This window comes from Psittacula echo, assembly GCF_963264785.1.
Source record: "Psittacula echo genome assembly, chromosome: 33".
Classification (NCBI taxonomy): Eukaryota; Metazoa; Chordata; class Aves; order Psittaciformes; family Psittacidae; genus Psittacula; species Psittacula echo.
The window spans coordinates 286764-299341 of record NC_137768.1 but is presented as its reverse complement, the minus strand read 5'-3'; the positions used below and the strand labels follow the sequence as shown (position 1 = coordinate 299341).

At 59.7% G+C, this 12578-nt stretch overlaps 1 protein-coding gene across 1 annotated transcript in view; it reads right to left on the bottom strand.

The window, feature by feature from the left end:
• KMT2B (lysine methyltransferase 2B) overlaps window positions 1–12578 on the bottom strand; it is a gene marked incomplete at its 5' end in the record, with an annotated part of 46716 nt that overhangs the window by 29155 nt on the left and 4983 nt on the right. Inside the window, 8 exon segments of the mRNA XM_080636437.1 lie at window positions 5765–5878; window positions 7438–7536; window positions 8267–8358; window positions 8834–8920; window positions 9589–9833; window positions 10256–10322; window positions 10580–10635; window positions 11584–11969. Coding sequence (XP_080492563.1) covers window positions 5765–5878; window positions 7438–7536; window positions 8267–8358; window positions 8834–8920; window positions 9589–9833; window positions 10256–10322; window positions 10580–10635; window positions 11584–11969 — 1146 coding nt within the window.

Below are 12578 nucleotides of genomic sequence, written 5' to 3'. Positions count from 1 at the left end.
CAGAGGGACCATAGGGACCATAGAGACCATAGAGACCATAGGGACCATAGGGACCATAGGGACCAGAGGGACCAGAGGGACCATAGGGACCATAGAGACCATAGGGACCATAGGGACCCATAGAGACCATAGGGACCATAGGGACCATAGGGACCATAGGGACCAGAGGGACCATAGGGACCATAGGGACCAGAGGGACCATAGGGACCAGAGGGACCAGAGGGACCATAGGGACCAGAGGGACCCATAGGGACCATAGGGACCAGAGGGACCATAGGGACCATAGGGACCAGAGGGATCATAGGGACCATAGGGACCATAGGGACCCATAGGGACCATAGGGACCATAGGGACCAGAGGGACCATAGGGACCATAGGGACCAGAGGGACCAGAGGGACCCATAGGGACCATAGGGACCATAGAGACCATAGGGACCATAGGGACCATAGGGACCATAGGGACCATAGAGACCATAGGGACCATAGGGACCATAGGGACCATAGAGACCATAGGGACCATAGGGACCATAGGGACCATAGGGACCCATAGGGACCCATAGGGACCATAGGGACCATAGGGACCCATAGGGACCATAGGGACCATAGGGACCATAGGGACGATAGGGACCATAGGGACCATAGGGACCATAGGGACCATAGAGACCATAGGGACCATAGGGACCATAGGGACCATAGGGACCATAGGGACCATAGGGACCATAGAGACCATAGGGACCATAGGGACCATAGGGACCATAGGGACGATAGGGACCATAGGGACCAGAGGGACCATAGGGACCATAGGGACCATAGGGACCATAGAGACCATAGGGACCAGAGGGACCAGAGGGACCATAGGGACCATAGAGACCATAGGGACCATAGGGACGATAGGGACCATAGGGACCAGAGGGACCATAGGGACCATAGGGACCATAGGGACCATAGAGACCATAGGGACCATAGGGACCAGAGGGACCATAGGGACCAGAGGGACCAGAGGGACCATAGGGACCATAGGGACCATAGAGACCAGAGGGACCATAGGAACCAGAGGGACCAGAGGGACCATAGGGACCAGAGGGACCATAGGGACCATAGAGACCATAGAGACCATAGGGACCATAGGGACCATAGGGACCAGAGGGACCAGAGGGACCATAGGGACCATAGAGACCATAGGGACCATAGGGACCCATAGAGACCATAGGGACCATAGGGACCATAGGGACCATAGGGACCAGAGGGACCATAGGGACCATAGGGACCAGAGGGACCAGAGGGACCATAGGGACCAGAGGGACCAGAGGGACCAGAGGGACCCATAGGGACCATAGGGACCAGAGGGACCATAGGGACCATAGGGACCATAGGGATCATAGGGACCATAGGGACCATAGGGACCATAGGGACCCATAGGGACCATAGGGACCATAGGGACCAGAGGGACCATAGGGACCATAGGGACCCATAGGGACCATAGGGACCAGAGGGACCCATAGGGACCATAGGGACCATAGGGACCCATAGGGACCATAGGGACCATAGGGACCAGAGGGACCATAGGGACCATAGGGACCAGAGGGACCATAGGGACCCATAGGGACCATAGGGACCAGAGGGACCATAGGGACCAGAGGGATCATAGGGACCATAGGGACCATAGGGACCCATAGGGACCATAGGGACCATAGGGACCAGAGGGACCAGAGGGACCCATAGGGACCATAGGGACCATAGAGACCATAGGGACCATAGGGACCATAGGGACCATAGAGACCATAGGGACCATAGGGACCATAGGGACCATAGGGACCATAGAGACCATAGGGACCATAGGGACCATAGGGACCATAGGGACCATAGGGACCCATAGGGACCCATAGGGACCATAGGGACCATAGGGACCATAGGGACCCATAGGGACCCATAGGGACCATAGGGACCATAGGGACCATAGGGACGATAGGGACCATAGGGACCATAGGGACCATAGGGACCATAGGGACCCATAGGGACCATAGGGACCATAGGGACCATAGGGACCCATAGGGACCATAGGGACCATAGGGACCATAGGGACGATAGGGACCATAGGGACCATAGGGACCATAGAGACCATAGGGACCATAGGGACCATAGGGACCATAGGGACGATAGGGACCATAGGGACCAGAGGGACCATAGGGACCATAGGGACCATAGGGACCAGAGGGACCAGAGGGACCATAGGGACCATAGAGACCATAGGGACCATAGGGACGATAGGGACCAGAGGGACCATAGGGACCAGAGGGACCAGAGGGACCATAGAGACCATAGGGACCATAGGGACCAGAGGGACCATAGGGACCAGAGGGACCATAGGGACCAGAGGGACCAGAGGGACCATAGGGACCATAGGGACCATAGAGACCAGAGGGACCATAGGAACCAGAGGGACCAGAGGGACCATAGGGACCAGAGGGACCATAGGGACCATAGAGACCATAGAGACCATAGGGACCATAGGGACCATAGGGACCAGAGGGACCAGAGGGACCATAGGGACCATAGAGACCATAGGGACCATAGGGACCCATAGAGACCATAGGGACCATAGGGACCATAGGGACCATAGGGACCAGAGGGACCATAGGGACCATAGGGACCAGAGGGACCATAGGGACCATAGGGACCAGAGGGACCATAGGGACCAGAGGGACCCATAGGGACCATAGGGACCAGAGGGACCATAGGGACCATAGGGACCAGAGGGATCATAGGGACCATAGGGACCATAGGGACCCATAGGGACCATAGGGACCATAGGGACCAGAGGGACCATAGGGACCATAGGGACCAGAGGGACCAGAGGGACCCATAGGGACCATAGGGACCATAGAGACCATAGGGACCATAGGGACCATAGGGACCATAGGGACCATAGAGACCATAGGGACCATAGGGACCATAGGGACCATAGGGACCATAGGGACCATAGGGACCAGAGGGACCCATAGGGACCCATAGGGACCATAGGGACCATAGGGACCATAGGGACCCATAGGGACCCATAGGGACCATAGGGACCATAGGGACCATAGGGACGATAGGGACCATAGGGACCATAGGGACCATAGGGACCCATAGGGACCATAGGGACCATAGGGACCCATAGGGACCATAGGGACCATAGGGACCATAGGGACGATAGGGACCATAGGGACCATAGGGACCATAGAGACCATAGGGACCATAGGGACCATAGGGACCATAGGGACGATAGGGACCATAGGGACCAGAGGGACCATAGGGACCATAGGGACCATAGGGACCATAGAGACCATAGGGACCAGAGGGACCAGAGGGACCATAGGGACCATAGGACCAGAGGGACCATAGGGACCATAGGGACCATAGGGACCATAGAGACCATAGGGACCATAGAGACCATAGGGACCATAGGGACCAGAGGGACCATAGGGACCAGAGGGACCAGAGGGACCATAGGGACCATAGGGACCATAGAGACCAGAGGGACCATAGGGACCAGAGGGACCATAGGGACCATAGAGACCATAGGAACCAGAGGGACCAGAGGGACCATAGGGACCAGAGGGACCATAGGGACCATAGAGACCATAGAGACCATAGGGACCATAGGGACCATAGGGACCAGAGGGACCAGAGGGACCATAGGGACCATAGAGACCATAGGGACCATAGGGACCCATAGAGACCATAGGGACCATAGGGACCATAGGGACCATAGGGACCAGAGGGACCATAGGGACCATAGGGACCAGAGGGACCATAGGGACCAGAGGGACCCATAGGGACCATAGGGACCAGAGGGACCAGAGGGACCATAGGGACCAGAGGGATCATAGGGACCATAGGGACCATAGGGACCATAGGGACCCATAGGGACCATAGGGACCATAGGGACCAGAGGGACCATAGGGACCATAGGGACCCATAGGGACCATAGGGACCAGAGGGACCCATAGGGACCATAGGGACCATAGGGACCATAGGGACCCATAGGGACCATAGGGACCATAGGGACCAGAGGGACCATAGGGACCATAGGGACCAGAGGGACCATAGGGACCCATAGGGACCATAGGGACCAGAGGGACCATAGGGACCATAGGGACCAGAGGGATCATAGGGACCATAGGGACCATAGGGACCCATAGGGACCATAGGGACCATAGGGACCAGAGGGACCATAGGGACCATAGGGACCATAGGGACCATAGGGACCAGAGGGACCATAGGGACCCATAGGGACCATAGGGACCATAGGGACCCATAGGGACCATAGGGACCATAGGGACCATAGGGACCCATAGGGACCATAGGGACCAGAGGGACCAGAGGCACCATAGGGACCCATAGGGACCATAGGGACCCATAGGGACCCATAGAGACCCATAGAGACCCATAGGGACCATAGGGACCCATAGGGACCAGAGGGACCCATAGAGACCATAGGGACCAGAGGGACCCATAGAGACCCAGAGGGACCCATAGGGACCATAGAGACCATAGGGACCCATAGGGACCAGAGGGACCCATAGGGACCAGAGGGACCATAGGGAGCATAGGGACCCATAGAGACCATAGGGAGCATAGGGACCCATAGGGACCCCATAGAGACTCCATAGAGAAACCCTAGGGACCCATAGAGAAACCATAGAGACCCACAGAGCTGTCCCATAGTGCCCTATAGCACCCCCCACAGCACCCCTGCAGCACCCCATTGACCCCCTAAAGTGCCTTATAGCACCCCGCATAGCACCCCATAGCGCCCCCCATAGCGTGCCCCATAGGAGCCCCCACAGCACCCCCAACAGCGCCCCCCATAGCATGCCCCATAGCAGCCCCCCCAGTGTGCCCCATAGCATCCCCCATAGCACACTCCATAGCACTCCCCATAGCCCCCCCACAGCCTGCCCCATAGCCCCCCCACAGCCTGCCCCACAGCACCCCCATAGCCCTCCCACAGCCTGCCCCATAGCCCCCCCACAGCCTGCCCCACAGCCTGCCCCATAGCACCCCCACAGCCTGCCCCACAGCCCCCCCACAGCCTGCCCCACAGCCTGCCCCATAGCACCCCCACAGCCCGCCCCATAACACCCCCATAGCCCCCCCACAGCCTGCCCCATAGCCCCCCCACAGCCTGCCCCACAGCCTGCCCCATAGCACCCCCACAGCCTGCCCCACAGCCCCCCCATAGCCTGCCCCACAGCACCCCCATAGCACCCCCACAGCCCGCCCCATAGCACCCCCATAGCACCCCCACAGCCTGCCCCACAGCACCCCCACAGCCTGCTCCATAGCACCCCCACAGCCTGCCCCATAGCCTGCCCCACAGCCTGCCCCATAGCCCCCCCACAGCCTGCCCCATAGCCTGCCCCATAGCACCCCCACAGCCTGCCCCACAGCCTGCCCCATAGCACCCCCACAGCCTGCCCCATAGCCTGCCCCACAGCCTGCCCCACAGCCTGCCCCATAGCCTGCCCCACAGCCTGCCCCATAGCACCCCCACAGCCTGCCCCACAGCACCCCCACAGCCTGCTCCATAGCACCCCCACAGCCTGCCCCACAGCACCCCCACAGCCTGCCCCATAGCACCCCCACAGCCTGCCCCACAGCCTGCCCCATAGCACCCCCACAGCCTGCCCCATAGCACCCCCACAGCCTGCCCCATAGCACCCCCACAGCCTGCCCCATAGCACCCCCACAGCCTGCCCCCCAGCGGGCGGGCCCTGACCTGGTGCTGGCCCTTGCTGGCGCAGAGCAGGCAGACGAGGGGGGCGCTGACGGGCACGGAGGAGACGATGCTGAGGCCCCCCAGCAGCCACACATTGTCCAGGGCACTGTCCTCCTGCGGGGCGCAGAGGGGCATATAGGGGCATATGGGGACATATAGGGGCCTATAGGGACATATAGGGACATATAGGGGCATATGGGGGCATATAGGCACGTATAGGGGGGTATAGGGAGAGATAAACACATATAGGGTGCATTGGGATGGATAAAGATGCATGGGGACGGATCCGGATGGAAAGCGATGGGTAGGGATGTAAAGGAACGTATGGGACGTATAGGGGCGTACAGGATGTACGTGAACGTATAGAAACACATAGAGCTGTGTACACACGTATAAGAACATACAAGGATCCATAGAAACATATAGGGGCGTAGAGCACGTATAGGAATGAATAGGTACGTAAAGTAACCTATAGCAATATACACGCCATATAGAGGTGTATTGGGATGTATAGGAACGGATACAAACGTATAGGGATACATAAGGCCATATACAGGTGGATAAGAACATAAAAGGGTACAAAAAGACCTATAGGGGTGTATAGGATGTATAAGGATGTAGAAAAACCTATAACAACACATAGCACATATAGGGGTGCAAGGGGATGTATAGCAATGGATATAGGTGTAAGGGAACCTAAACAATACATAGGATGTATAGCAACCTATAGGGATGTATATCACTGCAATACGGATGTATAGCAACATATAGAATGGTATAAGGGCATATAAAGAACAATGTATAGGGTGCACTGGGATGTATAGCGGGGTATAGAGCTGGATACAGGGGTATAGGCATGAACATATAGAGACGTATGTGACACATGGGGTGTATAGGGATGAATAGGGGTCTATAGGGATGCACAGGTACGGATGTATGCAGACCTAGGGGGATGTATAGGGATGGACAGAGATATATGGGGATGTATAGGGGGTATGGGGATGGATAGGGAAATACGGCTGGATAAGGACATATAGGCACGTATGGGGATGTATAAGGATATATAAAGACAGGGACGTATAGAGACGCATAGCGATAGGACCGTATAGAGAGGGATGCAGAGGGATGGATGCATAGGAACGTACACACGTACATGTATATAACGGTGTGCATATGGAACCACACACAAACACATATGGAAGTACATATAGAAACACATATGGACCGATCCACACAGAAACATGAGCGTACGAATACAAGGCCACGTATAGGGGCACGTATAGAAGGGCTGGTACGTATAGGCAAGGGCACCCAGAGAGCGCCAGAAGGACACACAGACCTATAGAGGCGCATAGAGACAATGGGGCGTATAGCGGAGCGTATAGGGACGGGCACGTATAGGGACAGGCACGTATAGGGACGGGCACGTATAGAGACGGGCACGTATAGGGACGGGCACGTATACAGGGCCATGGGAAGAGAATGGAAAGAGGGGCACAGGTCAGGCACTTTGGGGGCGATTTGGGGCCATTTGGGGGTGATTTTGGGGTGATTTTGGGGTGATTTGGGCCATTTCCGTGTGATTTGGGCGGTTTTGGGGTGATTTTGGGCAGTTTTGGGGTGATTTGGGGCCGTTTGGGGCTGATTTGGGGTCACTCGGAGCCGTCGCCCACCTTGAAGTCCACGCGCAGCCGGTGCACGCCGTCACTGGAGCGCCCCTTCCCCGACCACCCATTGTGGGGGGGGCCCAGGGCGCCGGGGGGGCCCCACTCCTAAGGGGGGGCAGAGGGGGTCAGGGAGGGCTCATGACCCCCTGACCCCCTCATTGGGTACCATTCACCCCCCCCTAGCACCCACGGGTACCCCCCCCATAGCACCCATGGGTGCCCCCCCATAGCACCCACGGGTACCCCCCCCATAGCACCCATGGCTACCCCCCCCAGCACCCATGGGTACCCCCCCCCATAGCACCCATAGGTACCCCCCCCCAGCACCCATGGGTGCCCCCACTAGCACCCATGGGTACCCCCCCATAGCACCCATGGGTGCCCCCCCATAGCACCCATGGGTACCCCCCCATAGCACCCATAGATACCCCCCCCAGCACCCATGGGTACCCCCCCCATTGCACCCATGGCTACCCCCCCCATTGCACCCATGGCTACCCCCCCCCCATAGCACCCATGGGTGCCCCCCCATAGCACCCATGGGTACCCCCCCCATAGCACCCATAGGTACCTCCCCCAGCACCCATGGGTACCCCCCCCATAGCACCCATGGCTACCCCCCCCCATTGCACCCATGGGTACCCCCCCCCATAGCACCCATGGGTGCCCCCCCATAGCACCCATGGGTGCCCCCCCCATAGCACCCATGGGTACCCCCCCCATAGCACCCATAGGTACCTCCCCCAGCACCCATGGCTACCCCCCCATAGCACCCATGGGTGCCCCCCCATAGCACCCATAGGTACCCCCCCAGCACCCATGGGTGCCCCCCCACCTGTGGGTGCCGGCGCCGTGCCCGCAGCTGCAGCAGGGGCTGGAGCGGGGCCCTGCGGGGCCGGGGGGCGTCCAGGTCCTCCAGGGGGGGCTCTGGGGGCAATGGGGGACAAAGGGGGTCCCATTGATCCCACTGAGTCCCATTGATGCCCATTGATCCCATTGATGCCCATTGATCCCACTGAGTCCCATTGATCCCATTGAGCCCCATTAATCCCACTGAGTCCCATTGATGCCCATTGATCCCATTGACGCCCATTGAGTACCACTGAACCCCATTAATCCCACTGAGTCCCATTGATGCCCATTGATCCCATTGACGCCCATTGAGTACCACTGAACCCCATTGATCCCACTGAGTCCCATTGATGCCCATTGATCCCATTGACGCCCATTGAGTACCACTGAACCCCATTGATCCCACTGAGTCCCATTGATGCCCATTGCGTACCATAAAGCCCCATTGATCCCACTGAGTCCCATTGATGCCCATTGATCCCATTGACGCCCATTGAGTACCACTGAACCCCATTGATCCCACTGAGTCCCATTGATGCCCATTGCGTACCATAGAGCCCCATTGATCCCACTGAGTCCCACTGATCGCCATTGAGTCTCCATTGATCCCACTGTTCCCCATTGATCCCATTGAGTCCTATTGATCCCATTAAGTGTCCATTGATCCCATTCCCATTGAGTCCCATTGATCCTCAGACTCCCACTGAACCCCACTGATCCCCATTCCCCCTTTTCCTCCCATCACCCCCATTCCCCCCAATTGCCATTCCCCCCATTGCCCCCATTGCCCCCATTGCCCCCATTCCCCCCATTCCCCCCATTCCCCCCCATTGCCCCCATTGCCCCCATTGCCCCCATTCCCCCCCATTGCCCCCATTCCCCCCATTCCCCCCCATTCCCCCCATTCCCCCCCATTGCCCCCATTCCCCCCATTGGCCCCCATTCCCCCCCATTGCCCCCATTGCCCCCCATTCCCCCCCATTGCCCCCCATTGCCCCCATTGCCCCCCATTGCCCCCATTGCCCCCCATTCCCCCCCATTGCCCCCCATTGCCCCCATTGCCCCCCATTGCCCCCATTCCCCCCATTCCCCCCATTGGCCCCCATTGGCCCCCATTCCCCCCATTCCCCCCCATTGCCCCCATTGCCCCCATTGGCCCCCATTCCCCCCCATTGCCCCCATTGGCCCCCATTCCCCCCCATTCCCCCCATTCCCCCATTGCCCCCCATTCCCCCCATTGGCCCCCATTCCCCCCATTCCCCCATTGCCCCCCATTGCCCCCCATTCCCCCCATTGCCCCCTCACCCTCTTCCGCCCCTCCCCCACTGTCTCCCTCGCCGAGGGGGGGGGGGCGGCGCCTCCCGGAGCGGCGCGGGGGAGGGGGAGGGGGGGTGGGGGGAGGGGCCCCGGGCTCCGGGGGCGCCCTCCCCTCCTCGGCCCCGCCCCCCCCCCCCGCCGCTGCCCCACGTGGGCTCGGCCCCCCCCGTGTCCGCAAGGGAGTCCCCGGAGTCCTCCGAGTCCCAGGGGGCGCCACGGGGGGGGGCAGCGGCCTAGGGGGAAGGGGGGGGGGGCGGTCAGGAGCCTCCCATTGAGCTCCATTGAGCCCCATTGAGCCCCATTGAGCTCCATTGAGCCCCATTGAGCCCCATTGAGCCCCATTGAGCCCCACTGAACTCCATTGATCCCCATTGATCCCCATTGAGCTCCATTGATCTCCATTGAGCCCATTGAGCTCCATTGATCTCCATTGATCCCCATTGATTCCCATTGAGCTCCATTGATCCCCATTGAGCCCACTGAGCTCCATTGAGCCCCATTGAGCTCCATTGATCCCCATTGATCCCACTGAGCTCCACTGATCCCCATTGAGCCCCATTGATCCCACTGAGCTCCATTGATCCCATTTAGCCCCACTGACCCCATTGAGCCCCATTCATCCCCATTGGCCCCCATTGAGCCCCCCCCCCATTACCTGGGTCCCTCTGTGCTGGCGCTGGGGCCATGTGGCCGGGGGGAGGGGCCAACGCAGGGGGTGGGGCCTATGGGGGGAGGGGCCTAAGGGGGGAGGGCGGGGATAGGTGGAGGCCTAAAGGGCTCCCCCAAGTGGTCAATGGCACCCACAGCACCCTATGGAACCCTATAGCGCCCATGGCACCCATAGCCCCCATAGTGCTCATAGAACCCCATAGCGCCCGTGACACCCATAGTCCCCACAGCCCTCAAAGCACCCATAGAACCCCATAGCGCCCACAGCACCCATAACCCCCACAGCCCCCATAGCACCCATAGCCCCCACCTTTCCGTGCCAGCCGCTCCATCTTCCTCGCCTCGATCTTGTCGCACTTGCGGTACCTGGGGGGGTTAGGCACCCATGGGTGGGGGGGCACCCAGTGCCCCATAGTGTGCCCCATAGCACACGCTAGAGCATACCCCATAGCCCTCCCCATACTGCACCCCATAGCTCCCTGCCCCATAGCACCCATAGCACCCCCCATAGTACCCATAGAGCACCCCACAGCACACCCCCTACCATCCACAGGACACCCTATAGCACGCATAGCACACCCCCTAACACCCATAGCACCCACAGGCCCCCGTAGCACACCCCATAGCACCCATAGCCCATCCCATAGCACACCCTATAACATCCATAGCACCTCCCATAGCAGCCAGAGAGCACCCCACAGCAGCCATAGGGCACCCCATAGCCCCCATAGGGCACCCCATAGCACACACAACACACCCCATAGCCCTCATAGGCTCACACGCAGCACTACTTCTTGGTGTTGGGCCCCCCGAACTTGGGCTTGTCCCTGCCCCATAGCCCCCATAGCCCCCCCCATAGCCGCCATAGGGCACCCCATAGGCTCACACGCAGCACTGCTTCTTGGTGTTGGGCCCCCCGAACTTGGGCTTGTCCCTGCCCCATAGCCCCCATAGCCCCCCCCATAGCCGCCATAGGGCACCCCATAGGCTCACACGCAGCACTGCTTCTTGGTGTTGGGCCCCCCGAACTTGGGCTTGTCCCTGCCCCATAGCCCCCATAGCCCCCCCCATAGCCGCCATAGGGCACCCCATAGGCTCACACGCAGCACTGCTTCTTGGTGTTGGGCCCCCCGAACTTGGGCTTGTCCCTGCCCCATAGCCCCCATAGCCCCCCCCATAGCCGCCATAGGGCACCCCATAGGCTCACACGCAGCACTGCTTCTTGGTGTTGGGCCCCCCGAACTTGGGCTTGTCCCTGCCCCATAGCCCCCATAGCCCCCCCCATAGCCGCCATAGGGCACCCCATAGGCTCACACGCAGCACTGCTTCTTGGTGTTGGGCCCCCCGAACTTGGGCTTGTCCCTGCAGTTCGCGCATGCGGCGCAGTCCTGGGCCCGGCGGCACCCGCGGCAGCGCCCGCAGCGCGCCTGCCGGTTCTTGCGCGCCACGCCAGGGGGCGCCGCGGCGTCGGAGCGCGGGAAACGCCCCGCCGCGGGAGGGGCGTCGGAGCGCGGGAAAGCGGAGGGGGGCGTGGCTTCGGCGGGGGGCGCGGAGGAGGAGCGCGGGAAAGGCGGTGCCGGGGGTGGGGCCTCCGGAGGGGGCGTGGCCTGGGAGGGGGGAGGCTCCGCCCCCTCCGCGGAGCCCGGAGAGAGGCGCTGGGAAGCGGGATGGGATGGGGCTGGAGAGGGAAAGCGGGATATATAGGGATAAATGTATAGGATATGGGGTATGGGATGTGGGATATGGGGTGTGGGGTATGGGATATGGGGTATGGGGTATGGGATATGGGATGTGGGGTATGGGATATGGGGTATGGGATATGGGATATGGGGTATGGGATATGGGATGTGGGGTATGGGATATGGGGTATGGGATATGGGATATGGGGTATGGGATATGGGATGTGGGGTATGGGGTATGGGGTATGGGGTATGGGATATGGGGTATGGGGTATGGGATATGGGGTATGGGGTATGGGATAAGGGGTATGGGGTATGGGGTATGGGATATGGGGTATGGGATATGGGGTATGGGATGTGGGATATGGGGTGTGGGGTATGGGATATGGGGTATGGGGTATGGGGTATGGGATATGGGATATGGGATATGGGATATGGGGTATGGGATATGGGATATGGGGTATGGGATGTGGGATATGGGGTGTGGGGTATGGGATATGGGGTATGGGGTATGGGGTATGGGGTATGGGATATGGGGTATGGGATATGGGGTATGGGATGTGGGGTGTGGGGTATGGGATATGGGATATGAGGTATGGGATATGGGATATGGGGTATGGGATATGGGGT